The sequence below is a fragment of the Phocoena sinus genome, chromosome 12 (genome assembly GCF_008692025.1).
Source record: "Phocoena sinus isolate mPhoSin1 chromosome 12, mPhoSin1.pri, whole genome shotgun sequence".
Lineage (NCBI taxonomy): Eukaryota > Metazoa > Chordata > Mammalia > Artiodactyla > Phocoenidae > Phocoena > Phocoena sinus.
Window position 1 is genome coordinate 26,465,234 of NC_045774.1, and position 20,427 is coordinate 26,485,660.

Sequence of the window (20,427 nt, forward strand, 5' to 3'; positions counted from 1 at the left end):
CCGCCAGCCCACGCTCCTCAGCCACCCCGCGCGTCCTAACTAGCACGCTCAGGCCTAACTCCGCGCCCCGGCCCCGCCTCCGCGTCCCGGGCCCGCCTCCCCCACTCTGGCCCCGCCTCCCGCCCAGGCCGGCCTGCCAGTCCTGGTGGCGGCTTTGCTGTCCGCGCCCCCCTTTCCCGTCCACGCTCCGCCTCCCGCTGGCGGGATGGTCTGCGGTGGAGGAAATGACGCCAGGCTAGGCTCGAGGGCCGCGCCGGGGGCCTCCCGCAGTTCTGGGCAGCACCCGAGTCGGTCCGGAGCAGCATGCCTCTCTTCCTTCTCCTCGTCCTTATCGTGCAGGCCGGAAGCTGGGCTGAGGTGGGCGCCGCGGATCAGAAGCTGCCCTCAGGTATTGTCGCTCGCGGCAGCGCCGCGACCGGGTGGGGACGGGAGGGGAGAGAGGGAACCCCACCGGCCAGGAACCCTCCCCCGCGCTGAGGAGCCGCGTCCGCATTTGTCCTCGACTCTCGCATTTGTCCTTGATGCCCGGTGGCTTCGGATCCTAAGGGGGCGGCCACCGGGAAGGCGACGCAGGGTTTCCGCGGTTTGCAGCCTTCCCTTCCCTTTCTCCGGCCCCTTCCGTGGTTACCAAAACAACAAAACACGTTCTTTTAATTTTTAAATAAGTGAGTTCCCTGGTCAGCAGTTGTACACTGTGGCCACAGCTCATGACTTAAATATTCGTAAGGTAGGCCCCGAATCCTTAGAAGTTCTTTCGCCAGCTGAGAATTATGAAAAGGCAGTAACTGCGTCTTACGTGTAAGTCTGGAAGTGGTACAGTGCGTGCACTCATGAGCCCATTTGTCAGACAGTAAGGTCTCTTCGCATAGCCTAGTTCCTCGTTTATCTCCGCCTGGTTTTTGATGTTTCCCAGGAAACATGATGAGAACATGTTTTTTCTAAAGCTAGGTATAATGATAATTAAGAGCTCCAGTGAAATCAGTAGTTTTTCTGCAAAAGGGATAAACCTAGATTTTCAGAAAACCGGACAGTCTTGAGTGTCTCTTCTGTGCAGGCAGGTAGCAGCTGCCTGGAAGGGGTCAGGGAGACCCAGCCTCCTTTACCCTTGGCAAACTCTGGGTCTGCACCTCTGTGTTATGACTTCCTCAGTGACACTTGTTAGATGTGCTCCATTCATATCCAGCTCTCCTTTGGCTTGCCGTTTAGAACTCAGGCAAACAAATGTCATCCCTTGAAAAAGAAATTGTGCCAGGTGTTGGGAATACAAAAATGGGAGTTATTTAGTTTCTGCCTTCAAGGATCGTGATTTTATAGCTAACAGTTATCAGGCATTATTTTAAGTTCTTATCACACCATTTCCCAGAAGTCCTATAAAGTAGGTGCTGTTGTATCTCCAAATACGGATGAGAAACTGAGGCACAGAGAGGTCTAACCAAGTTGCTGCTATTCACTGGGGAGCTTGGCAGTTGGGTTCCAGAGTCCAAGTTCTTGACTCTGCACTCTGCCATTACCTAGGGCGTTAGTCATCCACAAGGGCAGTTGCAATCCTTCGTGATAAGATATTGAACTTACACATAGGTTACTGGAAAGCAGGATATGGGCGTCTGCCTCTGAGCAGGGGAATCAAGAAAGACTTCACAAAGAAGATGACCCCAGAGTTGGAACTGGAGGTGCAGAGAGACTTGTGTGTGCAGAGGAAGGGCTGTGAAACAGCAGGTTGAACTAGTGGAATAATTTAAGCATTTTATTGTACAGTACGTGTGTGAGGATATAAGGGGAGAAAGGATATGTGGAGAAGTAGGAACCAGTTAATGAAGTGCCTTGTCATGTGTAACAGCAAAGGACAGAAACACAGCTTTGGCTCACATAGACAAAAAAAGGAATTTATTGTCTCAGAGAATCCAAGTGAGAGTTAAACAGAAAGCTACAGATGCCAGCTGGGCCTCAGGAAGTTGAACCTGGAACTCAAAAGTGCCCAGACCCTCCATTTCTTACTACTGACTGCAGTCTTCTCGATTTGGCAGGAATCATGGATGTTGACAGCTTTTGGGTTTTGACATCTTGCAGCTTCCTCCACCATAACAAGATCCTGGAAGAAGGCTCTGATTTGCCTAGCTTGGGTCAGACGCCAGCTTGCATGGGAAGGATATTGTTACAGGTGGTGGCAGTAGGAGACTTCCCAGAAGAAGAGCAATAATGTTCCTGAAGGAAGTACAGGTGCTGAGCCAACAAAATAATAGGCTCGCTCTCCCTTGCTCAAGTCAGTGGACAGCCATGGGGTTATTTTAAGGAGATAAATGATTTCATGCAAGGTCAGATAAGCCATTTAGAAAGACCATTCATCTTACAAAATAGTTTGGCGGTAGACTCAAAGGAGGGAGGTCACTTAGAAGACTGCTGCTTAAGTCTGGGAGGAGGCAGTTTAAATGGAGAAGAAGAAATTAGAAGACAGACTCAGCATAACTTGGTGATTCACTGGATGTGGGAAGAGAGGAAGAGGGTGACCGAAGTTCCTGGCTAGGGCAGAGCATTAAACCAAGTGCACGGCCCTTCCTTCTGAGTACAGAGCCCTCCAGAGCATGGGGCCCCTTGTGACTACACAATTCGTATGTCCTTGAAGCCGGCCCTGGGGGTAGGATTGCCTGCCTTCCCCCCACAGGAAGATCTTCTGTGGCTTCTGTACTCCAGCATTTTATAAACACAGGTGTCAGCTACGTTCTTCCAGTTTGTTCTTCCACTCTGGGTATTATCTGAAGAGCATACTGGTTTAGCACAGCAATGGGGCTCTTAACTCGCCTTCTCCACTTGCTTATCAACTCTTCATTCTCTAACTTTAGGTAATGCTCTGGGTGTGTTGAAATTTTTCATTATTTTCTTTGGAATCTGTGTGTTTTTCAGAGATTCAAAATACTTAAATCAGTGCATCTCAATTATATTTATTGAAGAGGGTATTAATAATAGTTTTTTCATTTTATTCTGATTCATGGTTTGTATGGAATTTTGAAAGATCCACCTTTTGCTTCTATATAAAAGAAACCCTAAAGAATTGAAGAGAAAAATAACCCCTTTAAAGAGCTGTCTTATACAATTTGACAGCAATAGCGCAATTTTTGTATAAGCTAAATGGATAATTTATGGTTCCATTTTAATTGGACAAAGAATCAGAATGAAAGACGTACCAGAATTAAGAGAGTTCCTGACAAGAAGGAATGAGTTTACTTGTAATTTTCTTATTAAGGGAGTGTATTTTAGATTATCCCAATACTATTCAACAGATATCCATTTCAATCATGTCCATTCTAAATAAATAATTTAATTTAATACATTGTTCAGATTTTGCAGTGCCGTCATGTGATTGTGATGGTATGATAAATCAGGCAAAATTACTCGAAGCAAATGCTTGTGATGTCATCAGAAGACAGTTATCTCCAGTTCCTATTTGTATATGGAGCTTATTTTCCCCATCTTTTATTAAACTATCATAGAAATGATGCTTAAGCAGCTTTTGTTAATTAAAAACGACAAAACTTTACACATTGTCAAGTCTTTAAGTAGCTTCTCTAAGCCTTTTTTCTCTTTTTGATAAATATTACCTCCCTCCTAGGATGGTTTTGGTGCTTAACTGAGATAATGCGTAACAAAGTTGAGCTCGTAGCTTGTCATGTAGTAAATGTCTAATATATGTTGGTGACTATCATTCAATTATGTGCATCATTATTTTCACAAATATATTTTTAAATATTAAATTGATTTAGTTTTGAATGAGAAATTGTGTCAGCTTTTAAAAAAACTCATCCAGGGCTTCCCTGGTGGCGCAGTGGTTGAGAGTCCGCCTGCCGATGCAGGGGACACGGGTTCGTGCCCCGGTCCGGGAAGATCCCACATGCCGCGGAGCGGCTGGGCCCGTGAGCCATGGCCACTGAGCCTGCACGTCCGGAGCCTGTGCTCCGCAACGGGAGAGGCCACAACAGTGAGAGGCCCGCGTACCGCAAAAACAAACAAACAAACAAACAAAAACTCATCCAGATCAATATGAAAAATTTAAAGTAAGCTCAGCGGCTGACTCCTTCCACCTATTTCCTGTTCTTCATAGACTGAAAAGGCCTCTTTAGTTTTTTCAGTCCCTAAACTATTTCTCAACTTAGAATGAATTAGTCCAAAAGGGAATTAGTCTTGAGAAATGACTTCTCTCAGGGACTGGGTGGATCTGGTTCAATTAGAATTTATTGGCATGCCAAGCAACCCAACTAGATGAAATTGAATAAACAGGAACAATAATAGAACCCTGCATTTCAGATCAGGAAAGTGGCTGGGGAGAAGTTTTTTGGATAAGCCCTAACTTGGTGATTTGAGTGAAAGATCTGGGGGGATTTTAGTTAATTACGGGTTCAGCGTAAGCCACTCTTTGATATGGCCATCTCTTTAAAAAAAAAAAAAAAAGGAGGAAAAGTATTTCATTCACATCAGGTGCATTATTTCTGGGCCCACATTTAAGAAAGAGAGAGTGAATGGTAAAATGTGAAGACAGACAGGAGGAAGAGAAGACTGCAGGGATACTAGGGGTCTTGACCCGGCTAAGGAGCTATCATATGGAAGGTGAAATGGTCCTGAAATATTTTAGATGTCCTCACTTGAATCCTTAGTTCTGGTACTCTTTTTCTGAAGGTGCAAGAAAATAGCAGAAGGAAGTAGAAAAAGGACTGTTTTTCCATTAGTTTCACAAAGTGATGGATATGATTCATTTCAAAGCCCCCAAATATTGATATGTTTCAGTTTTAAAACTTCTATGAATGCTTGAAACACCATGTGCGAGAATTCTTAAATGTCTTTATTCATCTTAAATCTAGAGGATGCTGCTACTTGCTAAGAGAAGAAGTTGGAAAGCATTAAGAAAAAGTAATTTTATCAGCACTATAAAACCATTCAGTAGATAGATCATAATCATAAATATATCTGAAAAAGATGCCAAAGTCCGGATTTGATGTTTTTCACTTTTTCTGCCTGGATTTCTCATGCCATTTCTCATTTTGCAGTGTAAGAAGAGACCTTTGTGAAAACGTCCATGGCCCCTCATCTTTAACACGAGGAAGTTGTTAGCTCTTTTCTCTGAGAGTTGCTCATTCAGTAAAGGGTCTGGATGCTTTAATTTAGAGTGTTTGTTTTTGAGTTGTAGTGTCAGATGACCTAGAATCCTCCAAAACGGTTTAATTACTGGCCCGTGTATCCTTACTTCTTCATGCTTCTCAGTTTGTCCTTCCCATAGAGAGGTTGGTGAGCACATAGTCACATGGTGTCTACAGAGTACAGAGCTCCGTTTGGCTTTAGATGCACGCATCTTTTATTTAGTCTTCGAATGCTATTATGTAAAAATCGGTGAACTACTAAGGCTGTGCCTCTTCCAGTAGAGGCACAGATACTTTTGGTGGTTATGGGATGGAACACAGGAGGCAGCCCATGCTTCTGTCACCGTCCATGCAGAGGAAACCTGGAGATGTCTGTAGCTGTTTGCTTCCCCTTCTGCTGCCTTCCCCAGTAATTATTACAGAGCTGTTCTGGCTGCTGGTTCGGGGGCTTCCGTGACATCTCCACTGCCGCATCTAGCGGCACTGCTTCACCACTTGCTGATCTTCATATGTCTTTTCTGTTCTCTACCTTGGTCTTTTTTCATATTTATCACCAGGGAACAGTTAGTTGTAACCAGAACTCTCCGTTTTGTCTGCATTGTGCTTAGAATGTTATGAAAAGTGATTCTTCTCTCCTTTGTTTGGTTTTGTTTAATCCTCAGCCACTAGATCCTAGAGGAGTTCTGGGAAGCAGATCTTAAAAGAGCTAAAGTTCACTCTGGATAGGATGCAGATAAAATGCTCCAAATAACTCTGAACCCATTTCCAAAAACAACATGTGTTACAGAAAACTGTCGGCATTTTTAAGAGACAGGGAAATCTGCAAGATTATTCTACTTCATGAAATACTCTAGTAGAATCTTTCCTTTAACTCCACACTCTATTTCTACATATATTTTTATTGACATAGGGTAAATTTTTTATGAATAGAAGTTTGCTGTAAGCCTCAATTATTTATCTGAATATGTAGCCATGTAAACTTTAGGTTATAAAATTCTGAAACTTAAGAAAACGAGTTACTCATGTCAATTTATCGTGAGATTTTAGCAAAGATAACAAAGGCGGATGTCTAATAACCGCATGGTTTCTCTTCTGGTAGCGTTAAAACCACAGGTTACATCCTTTGGTGTCAGTATTCAAAAGTTTCTCCTATAATCTAGTAGTAATTTCTGTTTGCTAGTTCCGTTGAAACCTCTTCTCCTACCACCTGTCTTGATTGCTTTGGAAGCTATGGTGTAAGTCCTTATCCTAGTCTAACCATGTCAAGCTTTTACTTAAATTATGGGAACTATCACCTGACTCACACGAAAAACTAATCTAATGTAGCACAAGTCTATTGCTGTTTGTATTTTATAATGTATAATTAAGTAACCTCTTAAATTTAAATGCACTTTATTTGATATTCTAGAATACAGATTGATTTCTATATGCCTTTTCCTCAAATGCAGAAATTAATCTCAGATTGAGTACATACAGTTAAAATGTCATTCCTATTGGGAATAATTTTTTAAAGGGGGCTTAAAAGGAAGTGAAGAACTTCACTGGAAATGAGAAAGAGGATCCTTGTTACACAGTGGCAGGAAGCTTAGCAACACCATCACCTTCAGTAGCAGGGAAGGTAGGAAATGTACCTGGTGAGCCCAGTGGCCTAGTGAAGGAGGTTTCCAAGCAGATTGCAGGTGCCACGTGGTTTCTTCTTGTTTCTTGTAAAATATTAGATTAGAGAGAGTAATCAAGGGAAGGTCTGTTAAACAAAAAGAAACCAGGACCTGATGGTTTGTAAATTCTCAGCCATGGGAGAAGCAAAAGATGCTAAAATTAAGAAATGGCTTCTGAGGGAAGTTCTGATTCGTTATGAGTTTGCTTAATATCAGGTACCTCTCTTTCTTATCTAGTTGCAAAATTATATTTGTATGTGTGATTATTATTTGATATCAATGTTGAATTGAACCTGGAGAGGGGTGCCTTAATTTCCTCCTCAACCATAGAATGTAAGCTGTTTGAGATGGTTGTTTCTGAAGTTGAGGTGTGAACACACCATAGAAAAAGGAACCCTGTTAAGGAGGCCTTAGTCTACCCTGCTGTGTATGGCCATGGGAACTCCACCAAAACCAGGGCTAAATCTGGCAAGACCAGTGCTTCCTGACTCACCTGCAAGGAAATTGCTTAGAGAACCAAAGATGATAAGTACCAGCAGCCATCAACAGTATTCCAGAAAGAAAGAGTAAGTAGAAAAATGGTAGATATCTGATCACTGGCTGCAGATCAAAGGACATGTTGTACTTACTGAGTACTTGAATCTGAGACATCCTTCCAACTTCATAATCTCAACCTTTAGGCACAAATTGTTTTGCTGCTTTGGTGAGTCATACGGAAGTTAGACATTTCAACAGTAACCAAAGCTATTCGCTGAGAGGGAAACATAAAATGTACTGGTTTATCAAAAAAATTCTGTTTTATTTATCTATTTATTTATTTATTTTATTGAAGTATAATTTACAATATATTAGCGTCGAGTGTATAACATAGTGATTCAGTATTTTTATAGATTGTACTCCATTTAAAGTTATTATAGAATATTGGCTATCTTCCTTGTGTTGTTCAGTATATTCTTGTAGCTTACTTATTTTAGACATAGTTTATGCCTCTTAATCCCCTACTCCTATCTTGCCCGCACCCCCCCGCCCGCCGCTGGTAATCACTGGTTTGTTCTCTATATCTACGAGCCTGTTTCTGTTTTGTTATAGTCTGCCATTTGTTTTTAGATTGCACATATAAGTGATAACATACATTATTTGTCTTTCTCTGACTCATTTCACTAAGTATAATACCGTCTAGGTCCATCCATGTTGTTGCAAATGGCAAGATTTCATTCGTTCTTTTTATGACTGAGTAGTATTCCATTGTGTATATATACACCATATCTTCTTTATCCATTTTATCCACTGATGGGCACATGAGTTACTTCCATATCTTGGCTATTGTAAATAATGATGCTGTGAACATTGGGGTGCATGTATCTTTTCAAGCTAGTGTTTTCATTTTCTTCAGATATATACCAAGGAGTGGAATTGTTGGGTAGCTCTATTTTTAGTTTTTTGAGGAATCTTCTTACTGTCCTCCACAGTGGCTGCACCCATTTACATTCCCACCAACAGTGCAAGAAGCTTCCCCTTTCTCCATACCCTCTCCAGCATTTATTGTTTGTAGATTTTTTGTTGATGGCCATTCTGACTGGTGTGAGATGATTTCTTATTGCATTCTGTTTTTAAATTAGTTTTTCCTCCTAAATAAAAAAGATTCCTAAAATTATAATAAAGCAGGGTTTCTCAGTGTTTGGCACTCGTGGCATTTTGGACTGCCAAAATGTGGAAAGCTATCCTGTGCATTATCGGATATCAGCAGCATCCCTAGTCTCTATCCTTTAGATGCCAGTAGCACCCCACCACTAACACCCAGTTAGGAGAACCAAAAATGTCTCCAACAGTGCCAGATGTCCATGGGGGACAAAATCACCCCTTGTGGAAAACCACTGATATAAAGGAAAAAATAATCAGAAAAAAGGAAAAAAATGGCAGTAGAATCTAATTGTCCTTTAGTCCATATAACTCTTGATCCATGTTCTGCTTTGAAACGATAATACAGGTGCTTAATAGTTGTAAATTAAGACAATGTACCAGTTCGGGTTCAAATATTGGAATTTTTACTTTGGGAAAAATATAGTAGGTGTTTTCTTCAACAGTAAGCAAATAGTCTATGTGTGTGAAATTATCACCTCACTTGACAGGTGAGGAATTCTGAAGTAACTCTTTAGTAGTATAGCAAGGAAAGAACCCAGATTTCTTAATAGCCAACCCTATTTTTGGCTATTAGATAATATGTTATCTAATAATATTTTTCTTATTAGAGCAGTCTACTAAGTGTAAACATAAGTGATCATCATTATCATCTGGGATACTTTAAAAAAGTATAAACTTTTGGCTCTCTTTGAATTTTTTAGGATGATAAGTTATGTTTGGAAGCCACTGTACCTGACCACATTGCTATTCATTTATTTATTTTATTTGTATAAGCACATCATGTTTAGTGGCGTTTTCCAGATAGATCGGATTGAATAAGCTTAAATTCCAGGTCATATTGCGAACTCTGTCTATTCCTTCATGTTCATTCGTGAAGAAGGGAAGGAAAGGAGGGAAAGAAAGAGGGAGAGAGAGAGGAAGGGAGGAGACGTGTGTGTGTTCAATTTTTTAAGGGGTACTGGACAATAGCCTTTTACACTGAGCAGGGGAAAAAAATAGCTGCTTTTAGTAACTAGATTATGGTCATGGTAGTGTTTGACTATAAGATGGTAAAATGACTTCTGCCTCTTCTCTTGTGTGACACTTTCATGTCTTCTCAACAAACATTTTCTTAATTGGTTTAGAAGAACAAAAGCAGGAAGAAATACAGGGTATGTTTTGAAAAAAGCCCTGCACACCTCAGAGAGCAAAATGTTGATGAAACTGGAATGCTTGATGGCTCTGTCAGGCAATCGTTAGGCATCTATTCCTGTGCTAGAGAAAAGGTAGTAAAAGTGTGTAATAGTCCTGGGTGGAGGGTTGAGAGCCCAGGTAGTATTTTAGAGTGAAATTGACCATCCCTCTTGTAGCCAGTTCTTCTCTAGACATTGAATACAGTCTGTGGTATCAAATATAGAAAATTCTAGTGATTAAATGAGTTGAGGATTATTATTGCAACAGGCAGTGCAGTTATTTATAAAAACTCCTCAAACATTCTAGGAATTTATTGCTCATACTATATTTGTGTTCCCCTTGCATTACAATGTTGTTTCAGTAATTTAAAATGAATTCAAACACTTCTATACATTTTTTAATAAAATTAATTTTTAGAAATACCTTAATTTAAATAAATTTATTATCTATTCTGGTGAATTCTTTTCTTCAAGTACATATTTGGCTAATTTGGCTTCTTATATTGAGGTTTTCTAATGTTAATGTTAGTTTCTGACATCCATCCGTCTTACAGTGCCAACACCAACCAATCTTACAATTGAGGCCTATAACTTGAATACTGTTCTATTTTGGGATTACCCAATTATGCCATGGAGCCCTGTGTTTACCGTACAGGTGATGACCTATAGGTGAGTGTCACTCTTTTATCTTTTTCATTCTGTTTTTGCCTAGGTCCTTGCACGTTTCACGACTGTTTCCTTCCATCATTGTTCCTTCCCATGTGGCACAACTTCCTGACCAGCTTATAGACTTCCAGAAGTAATGCAAATTAAGGATGCAAATTAGTTCTTTTCAGAATACTTCCTGCCATTTAGTTCTTCTTCCTGTCAGAATTGAAGTAGAGGAGTATCACTAACTTCTGACATTTTAAGGCATGACAAATAAAGGTGACAGTTCTGTATTAAAAACAGTGAAGTCCTCTTACTTCCTATAGTGTATGTACTGTTGAATAGAAAGAAAAATTTAAAAAAATTTTTTGACAAGTGTTAGGAGTGATTGTAATATGTTGGATTCTGTAATTAAGTAATGACTCAATGCAATCAATTTGTTTAAAGAACAGATTTTTTAAAATTACATGTGGAATGTGGTTTGTACAGGTCTTATTTTGAATTGAGCCTCTTTATTGTAAATGAATTTACTATAGACCTTCTAACCAAAGAGTAAAGGTTTCCTACTTTGTCTAGCTTCTCCATCCTATTCTTACTCAACTCCTTCTACCAGCTCCATGCTATGAATGAAAATCAAAGCACAGACAGAGATGGTTCAAGTTTATGTATTAACAATAAAAATTACCTTTGTGTTTCTTTTTCTTCATTTCAGGGACGGGCAATGGATTGATGCCTGCAATACCTCCCATCATTCTTGTAATATCTTTTCCATAATGGATGATCCATCAAGTCCTCTCTGGGCTAGAGTTAAAGCTAGGCTTGGACAAGAGGAATCAGCCTATGCACAGTCAAGAGAATTTATTTTATGCAAAGAAGGTGAGTGGAATGTATACATGTCTAAATTCTAATCTTATGCATGTCTTCTGTATGTATCTGCTTTTATAAGCAGTTGCCAAAAATTATCAGAATGCCCCAGAAACATTTGGAGGAATTTAGGGAGTTCCTGTCTTCTCTTCTCCCAAGCCCCACAAAATAGGGTTAAGAGGCTCCCCTCACTTTGCCCCTTCTAAGCTGTGACACTTCCACCCCATGCAAGTGTGGGTCTGGACTCTGCACCCCTTCCTCTCTCTGTCCTCTGTCACTCCTCCCTTAGTCGCGTTCACTAGGACTGTGAGAGCTGCTCTCCGTCTTCCCCTCTACCTTAACTCCTCAAGGCCTTTGGGAATTTTAATACCAATTTAATACATTAAAAATTTTAGAGTTCCATAATCGCCTTCATCCTAGTTCAGCTTCAGCCCCCACCTTGGTTCTGCTCCTTCTTTTTGGATCATGGCTACTTTTTCTCTTCTACAGGCCCCTCCTCTACTTGCCCTTGAAGTAGTTTTATTCCCCAGAATCCATGCTTTTGTCACCTGACAATTATACCATCTGTATGTCAGACTTTTCCCACACAGATTTTTCAAGGGCATACTATGTGCCAGAAAGTATGCTAGTTCCTGAGGATACATTGGTGAGTAAAGACGGACCTGCCTGGTGCACAGTAGGTGTGCAATAAGTACGTGAAGAATAGATAAATGGTTCACCTACAAGGTTCCAGACGTCAAAGACATATAGTAAATATTTGTGGAATCAGTGAATATCTAGTTCTGATTTTCATAATAAAAATTGAATGTATTTAGCAAACTTTTATAGAGCCTCATTCCAGATATCCATAGGCATTGGAAATACAAAGAGTTTCAGTGAGGATTCAAAGATAACTAAAATGCCTTTTCTGAAACGATTTTTAGAGAACATTTTCTGTTTTCTGTTTAATGTTTTTTTAATCTACAGAAGCAAAGATAAAGGAAAACTAACTTCATAGAGCTTCTACTGTGTCAAGGCTTTTTACCAAGATTCACTAAGGACAGTTAAAATATCTTCTGGGTATCTGTGGAATGATTTAAATGTGGTCCTGCTTTAGAACAACAAGAACAAAAAGAGTAGGTTGGTTGAGTTTTGGTAGTGATGTGTAATACACTGTGACGTTCCAAGGCTGGTACAAATTCTACTTCTTTTTTGTCCCCTCAGGGAGAATTGGACCACCTAAACTGGTTATCACAAAGAAGGAAGACCAAATCATTGTTGATATATTTCACCCTCTAATTACTGTAAATGAAAACGAACCACAAGCCATATACGATGATGAAAATACTTGTTATACGTTCACGTACAATGTGTTTGTGAGAATAAATGGAAGTGAGGTATGTTTCTATTTCATCTTTTTCAAAATGGAAATTTTTCTGTTGCTGGCATAAGTTGTTTCCATATGTGGTGTAATGAAAGTGGAATGTTCATGAATATTCAGGCAAGACTCATGGATCGTAAGTTTTACTAAGAAAAAAGAAATATATGAATGCTGCTGAAGGGAATCAGTACTGGCGTTAATCTTTAACACTGGCCATGTGAAAACATTTCAAGTTTTTCTTTGCCTCTTTTAATAGCATGGTCCTAATCTAGGATATCAACCTGTGTTTTTCCGTTTCTCCACTGGTAAGATGAGGATAATTTTAATCTTTTCTTCCTCCTTGGTAGTTTTGTAGTGATATGAAATAATATGAAGCTCTAATTGGAATCTTTGTTTTTGAAAGAAAACACCAACAGTACTACTGTGTGATATGATTACATTCTCTAGCACTGGTGTGCAGACCACACTTTGACTAGACTTTTTCTGTTCCATCCATTCTCCACAGCACTGCCATTCCTTTATTTAACAATATTTGTTAAGCACATGCTTGGTGCCTTCTAGGCACCAGGAGATAGCAGTGAACAGTACAGACAAAAGAACTCCAGTGATAAGTACTGTGGAGAACAACACAGCAGAGAAGAGCGCTGGGCAGTAGTGGTTTTCAGCAGGCCGGCCAGGCCTCACTGGGAAGTGTTAACTGGAGCCAGGGCTGGAGGAGGTTAGGAGGTGAACTCTGTGGATGTATGTGGGAAGAGTGTGTCAGGCAGAGCCTGGCAATAGCACCAGGCATGTGAAGGGAGCAGCAAGGCTGGCTAGAGCGTGGGGGCAGATGAGGTCAGAGAGTTCACTGGGGGCCACTTCTCTAAGGGCTTTGGAGGGATTGGACTCTTACTCTCAGTGAGACATTGTGCCTCTGGAAAGATTGAAGCAGAAAAATGACATCTGATTTAGGTTTTAAAACATCCCTTTGGTTGCTAGCTGAGTTGTCTTTCTAGAGTGCAGATCTGACCATATTACTTCACTGCTTCAAACTCTTTAACAAATCCCCATCAGCTACAAAATAATATCTAAATCCTCTTCCATGGCATGGCCTGCAAGGCCTTCATGATTTGGCCTCTTGCATCATTTCCGGCTACCTGTCTCCCCGTTCCTTCCAACTTCATTTTCGTTTGTGCTTTGGTGGACTGCTTACTGTTCTTAGTTGCCTGAAGGTACACTGCTCTTTCACAGAATGCCCTTCTCCACCTTTCCTACTTTGGAAAATTTCTGCCCGTTCTTCAGTATTCAGCTGGCATATCATCTCTCCTTCGAAATCTTTTCTGACAAGGTGGACTGTTTCCTCTTCTGTGGTCTGGTTGTTCCTTGTTCCATAGAGTGGTCCCCTTGGAGTACTTATTACTCTCTTACATTTCTTTCTTATCTTTCTTCCACACTCTATCATAAGTTATTTGAGGTCAGGCACCACTGCCCTACCTTTGTGTTCTCAGGCCCTAGCACAGTGATCCATGCAGTGTGGCTGGTTGAATGAATGATCAGCTCCCAGAGATTGCTTCAATCCCTTCTGTGTATCACTGCCAAGAGATCCTACAGCCTTTGCATAATACCTGTGTTATTCTTACCATGAGCTAGATGCTTTTCTCTCTCACCAGCTGAGTTTCTAGCACTAGAGGAATAGGACTAATGAACATTTGTTGGTTTGACAACTAAGAGTGAACATTACTGCTATTTGAGTTTTAAATTCATAATCTCTATTTTAATTTTTAAATTTATTATCTCTATAAAGAACATTTTAATGGATATATAGCACCATGCCATGTTGAAGTAACAAATAGACTTACTGTTTGATATCAACACTATTTTCAGACATGGTCCCAACATTCACCATATTGAATGATTTTTTCTTTTCAAATTAAAAGGAGTCATGCATTTTCATTGTTTTTTTTCCTCTTTCCAGACCACAAATAAAATGTACATAAAGAAAGAAGATGATTGTAATGAGACTCAGTGCTTCTTAAGTATTCCTGTGTCCTCGCTGAATTCTGAGTACTGCGTTTCAGCAGAAGGAGTCTCAGAAACGTGGGCTGTTACAACTGAGAAGTCGGAAGAACTTTGTATTACCGTTTCTGATAACAGCGCGGAAGGTAAGTTCTTGCCATTCTTTCCTAAATGTAGTGAGTGATCACTAAAATAGGGTAATGTAAAAAGAGGCAATTTGTAATTTCAATAAACCTCTGCTCTTTTAAAAAATACTCAGTAGTTCCATTCTTCAGAGAAGTTCAAAATTAAAAATAAGGCCATTTTTCAGGCATTAAGAGATACAAAGCAACCAATTTAGAAAGCCACGTGATGACCTTTTGACCCAGGAGAGAAAAAATATAACAAAAACATAAAGCCATGTGCATAAATGTCTGCATTTCGGGATCATGCATAATGATATAAGTTAGTTTATTACTCCAATATAACAAGATGTTATATATCCATTAAAATGTTCTTTATGGGGACAGTAAGTTTAAAAACTAAAAGCCGCAATGTTCATTGACTAAAATTGTGTGATAAGTGAACTGGATAAGCATTGGAAATTAACATCCAAAAATAAATATAGGTTGGTTTAAATGATGGATTGTACGTCAATTTTATAACACATTTTAAAATCATTATTTTTATTTTATTATTTCCTGTGTGTGTGAGGGGGATACGTATGATAGAACTTCAGAACTGGCATTCTCATTTGGCAGGTACCTAACAAAAATTTAGACTTTTTTTTCATGGTACAAAATTGAAATGTTCATTATAGATAATTTATAAGGAAACAAAATTATCTGTAGTTCTAAGTTACAAACACTCAGTTACTCACAGTTTGGTGGTTTTTTTCCATCCTGTTTTTTCTTTTGCTGTGTAGCCTTGATCATATTATGTAGTATATGTAACTTTGTATACTGCCCTAAGCATATGCTATAAATATTTTTCCATGTTATTTTACGTACTTTATTAATATTATTTTTAATATCGCTAGAACATTTTATTATGAAGATCATATTTATTTAATGTTCCTCAATTTTTGGACTTTTGATTACTTGTAGATTTTTCGCTGATAAATCATGCTTTGGTGATTGTCTTTGGGTGTATATATAATTGTTTTGATTGTTCAGATGTTTTTAGAACATATTTTCTAGGTTAAAAAGGTGTACAAAAAATAACACAGTACAAATTTCTTTTTGAAGAATGGAAATCTAGGCTGAAGAATCAGACCAAACACCTAAAATTAATACTAAAAACTTTTAGGCCGTTACATGAGGGTTTCAAATAGGTGACTTAAAATAATGCAGTATATTTAATACCAGTTTGTGTTATACTATTTGGAGTGAGAAAATCCTAATTAATGCGTAAAATTTGAAATAATGCAAATGCCCTAGATTTATTAAAAAAAAAAAAATCCTGAGTTACAAACTGGGTTGATATTGTGTCCACATGATGGCACCATCGTGGCTCATAAGCAGCATTCCCTACCTGCCTGCTCAGTGCTTCTAAGCAACGTGCCAGTGTTTCTTATGGGGTTATGTTATCTTTTCCTATTGTAATAATTTTTTTCACCTCCTGTAACAGGTGTGATAGAGGCATTTATTTGAGTAACTTCCAGAGTCATTAGAATAGAAATTAAAGGTAATAAGATGCTATGAAGGAGGGCAAACACCACCACAATATGTAGAGTACTGTTAATTTGTTTGTTTTGTTTGTTTGTTTGTTTTTGGATTTGTTTGTTTGTTTGTTTGTTTTTTTGGCCATACCACGCGGCATATGGGATCTTAGTTCCCCGACCAGGGATCGAACCCGTGCCTTACCCCTCTGCAGTGGAAGTGTGGAGTCTTAACCACTGGACCGCCAGGGAAGTCCTGAGTACTGTTAATTTGGAAGAGAGGACTATGGAAAAATAAATATTGAAGATTGTGCTGTGAAAATAAAAAGCAGCATTAGAGAAAAATATACAACCGTGATTATAGATGTTTGTGCTCTGAAACAGATCTTCCCAATTTTATATTATTCGTTGTATCTGGTTTTCATTTGGGGGACTTTATTCCTGTTCGGCTTTCCTCTGTGTTTGTGTGTGTGTGTCTGTGTGTGTGTGTGTATGTGTGTGTACACACCTGTGTACTTTTATAAGTTTTTGTAATCTTTAAATAAATAACAATTTAAGAATTCAGAAGGGCGGGACGACATTATTTTAAGAGTTAGAGACATTGCCAGAATTTATTTCTAAAGAGATATATTTAAAATTTTTTGCTTTTGCCTCTTCAACTGAGAGAAAAGCGTAACTCTAGAAACACTCTGTATTTGGGGCTGTAAGGAAATGGTTATGAAAAAGTTATTTTAGCCACATCATATCATGACAGTGTAGTCGCAGAAAGTTTAGAATCTCAAAGCTGGGAAGAATCATGTTGATATCTAGGACAGGTACGTAATTTTTTACTCATCTCTCCTGACTTCTGTGTCAGTGTTCTTTAAAACTGTGACCGTATGTATTAATTACCTGATATGTAAATCTGTTAAAGAATAGCACTGAGACTTTATAACTATTTGATGGATATAGCAGTGTTCCATTGTAATTCTAATTTGTGGTTTTTTCCTTTTCTTAGATCCTGTTTGGATTCCGATTGTTGCTGCTTTACTACTCTTTCTAGTACTTGCCCTGGTAGTTGTATGTTGTCTCGTTAAGAAGATGAATCCATTTAAGAGAGAAAACATCATGTTACCCAAATCCTTGGTAATATATTTAAATATTTTTTCTTTAATTGTATACAGTTGGCCCTTGAACAACACAGATTTGAACTGTGTGGGTCCACTTATACTTGAATTTTTTTCAGTGAATATGCTGGAAATTTTTTGAGATTTGTGAGAATTTGAAAAAACTCTCAGACAAACCACATAGTCGAGAAATACTGAAAAAATTAAGAAAAAGGTATGTTATGAATGTATAAAATAGAGGTAGATATAAATATAATATGCAGAATATGTGTGAATTGACCATTTATGTTATCGGTAAGGCTTCTGGCCAACAGCAGGCTATTAGTAAAGTTTTTGGAGAGTCAAAAGTCATATGTGGATTTTTTGACCCCAGAGGCGCTCAGTGCCCTTAACCCTTGTATCGCTCAAGGGTCAGATGTACACTAAAATGTTAATTTGAAATTTTCGATAATTCTTAAAATTTGTTTTTTAAAGTAGAATGATGTTCAGCAGCATGTCACCTATCATAAATAACTCAGTCTTCCACACATCCAAAGCCACATATTTTTTACTATGCACTATGCTTTTTTATGCATGGGGCAAAGGCACAGTGAGACAGTGCTAAGGAGCTTAAAGTCTAGTGGGAAAAAAGATAAGTATTCAGTGGTTGTCCAGTGTGATAGGTTCAAAGATAGACGTTTATGTACATGCCAGTGAGGACTTCTTTTCTTCTACTTTTGCAGGGTAGGGTTAGTCATGGCTTTTCCAGAGACAGTGATGCCTGAACAGTCTTGAGGGACAGACAGGAGTTTACCCAGGTACTAAGGGACAGTGTGTGCTAAGGCCCAGTGTCAGGAATGTGTGGCTTTTTGAAAATCTGTAAATACAGAAACTCTTCGTGGTGGGTAGAGGGCAGAAGGAAAGATGACGCAACAGTGAGTCTAGACGAGAAGTGTGACATTTTAATGCCTAACATTTAAAAGTCTTTGTCTGATGAAAAGAACATTTAAAAGTATCAGAATGATAACTATTTAAATCAAATATGACAGGCAAAATATCTGTGATATGCAAAGGGTATATTTAAATGTGTTATGGAAACATTATCTTTAAGTAGAGGGGTTAAGAACTGTCAACAGTTAGTAGACAATTCACCTATGAATTGTAATGTTCTTACCACTAGTAGTTAAGCAGAAACCAGCCTTGCAGTGTGCTATTTTACACCCGCTAGAGAAGGAAAAATAAACCTGAATATCCATTAGTACCTTGTAATAAAACCGGTATATGCTGGCAAAAAGTAATTATAGCCCTGAGGGGAGGGTAAGCACACAGTGGGTGTACAGAGTAGTAGCATCCTAAACATGCCACACTCTTAGATTTAGTAATTGCTCTCTTAAGAATTAATTCTTAAAAGATAATTTCATAAATAAAAAGATGTATAGAAATATTCACTTCATGTTCTATGAATGGTGAAAATTGGAACCCCTTAATACTTAGTATTAGAGAAATTATTTAACCATCAGTGTAAAATTACTGAGCCCATGAAGATTAGAATTATGAAGACAAATGATGAAATACTACATAAAATAAGTAGCCGTACTCCCATTACAAATGTAACATGCATACGCGTCGAAGGTAGTACACAAAAAGCAACATAGGTTGGTGAGATAGTGACTTTCCAAAAATTCTAAAATATTGTTTTTGATCTTAATATATTTCCATTAAAAAGAAAGAAAAGGCAACTATCAGATTCTATTACACTGTTATCCTGAATATGCCATTCAGTTGTATATTTAGTTAACCATTACCATTAGACCATTTTTCTTTTGAGGATGAGCACTTAAGTTTAATAATTTATTATTTTTAATCACTGATTTCTCTTCCGCTAGCTGTCTGTGGTAAAAAGTGCCTCTTCAGAGACAAAATCTGAATCAAAATGTATATCGCCCATCACCTACCAACCGATTGCCATAGAAAATGAGCAGCTCTCTCCAGGGACAATTTCAAGCGTGCATACTGAGGACAGTCCAGGAAAAGCAGAGCATGGAGAAGACCTTTCTAGTGGAACAGAAGTGGTGATGACTGGAGAAAATATTTCTGACTTGGCCCCTGGTAGCTCTCTGACCCCAGTAAAGGGAGAAAATTCTATCCATGCAAGCAGTAACCAGTCTGAAACCTGCAGCATCACTTTAAATGTGTATCACTCCAGAAATGGTTCTGATAGTGGCCTTGTGGTATCAGACAACTGCTGTGACTCAGAATTTCCCCCAAGTAATAAAACTGAAATAAAGACAGAAGGACGAGAGTCCATAACGCTGAGAAACACCACCACCTCCTTTGGTTATGACAAACCCCATGTGTTAGTGGATCTGCTTGTAGATGAAGGTGGTAAAGAGTCCTTGATTGGTTATAGACCTACAGCAGATTCCAGAGAGTTTTCATAAGATCAACCAAGGTCACCAACTTGGAAGGATCTGCTTTTCCTGAACAGTTTTTCTGCTTTGATTTCATGAAAAGATCATGATTTCAGAAATTGTGTCTTCTTGATATTAATCAAATGGAGTGTCATGGTTTAGATAAAAGTGTAAAAAGCCTGTTTGACACTGTCACTTTTGGTCAGAAAACTGCAGAGTCTTTAATAAAAAACAAAAACCACTGTCACATGTGAACCTTTCCATCTAGATTTGTGAACCGTAACAGTGAACGGTCTCTAATAACCCTGCTTCCTATAATGGTAGGTGCTACGCCCAGGGTCTTCTGTAACCACTTCAAGAGATAAAATGGATTTTTTCCTTTCTGTGCCTCAGCGTGGTATTTGTGTTTGGACGTTTATGTATATAGTCTTTCCTAATACTTTCAGAAAAAACAAGAATGCTTTTCAAAATTGTCCTTAAAATTGAATTGAAATCAAGAGTGTTAATAGTGTAAATAAAAACATGTATATATTTTTTATGGAACATTGCATTTAAGGATTTTTTTATAATAAAGTAACTTCAAAGTTCATTTCGGTATTCATTTATTCAGGATTAACTAGAATATTTTTTATTCATTTGCTTGTTTCCATCCATTAATGTTACAGAATCATTTTCTAATTATTCATGTCTGATCTTTAAAATAGTCCTAAAAATAGCCTAGTCTTTAAAAATGGTCCTTTTATATCTGTATCTTAATATTTAGCAATCAGTGTGCAGAACACACAAGCTGTGTGTCCCAAGCTGTTTGGGGGGAGAAGCAGAGATTTAGCT

The 20,427-nt window shown here is 38.6% G+C and overlaps 1 protein-coding gene across 2 annotated transcripts; it reads left to right on the top strand.

Annotated features, from left to right (window-relative positions):
• The first annotated feature begins 204 nt into the window (after window positions 1–204).
• IFNGR1 (interferon gamma receptor 1) lies at window positions 205–20,185 on the top strand. 2 transcript variants are annotated; one of them, XM_032651099.1, is made up of 7 exons: window positions 205–388; window positions 10,149–10,263; window positions 10,955–11,118; window positions 12,310–12,482; window positions 14,421–14,607; window positions 17,098–17,225; window positions 19,072–20,185. In XM_032651099.1, the coding sequence occupies exons 1-7, from the start codon at window positions 304–306 to the stop codon at window positions 19,624–19,626; spliced, it is 1,407 nt and encodes a 468-aa protein (XP_032506990.1). In that variant the 5' UTR covers window positions 205–303; the 3' UTR covers window positions 19,627–20,185. The 2 variants fall into 2 exon arrangements, with proteins under 2 accessions (XP_032506990.1, XP_032506991.1); XM_032651100.1 differs by lacking the exon at window positions 10,149–10,263 and having other exon boundaries at window positions 239–388.
• The last annotated feature ends 242 nt before the right edge of the window (window positions 20,186–20,427 follow it).

Excerpts from the sequence above, each read along its gene's own strand:
- IFNGR1 (XM_032651099.1), top strand. The coding sequence starts at position 304 with ATGCCTCTCTTCCTTCTCCTCGTCCTTATCGTGCAGGCCGGAAGCTGG. Across the intron at positions 389-10,148 it reads GGATCAGAAGCTGCCCTCAG|TGCCAACACCAACCAATCTT; the intron begins GTATTGTCGCTC and ends TCCGTCTTACAG. Across the intron at positions 12,483-14,420 it reads TGAGAATAAATGGAAGTGAG|ACCACAAATAAAATGTACAT; the intron begins GTATGTTTCTAT and ends TCCTCTTTCCAG.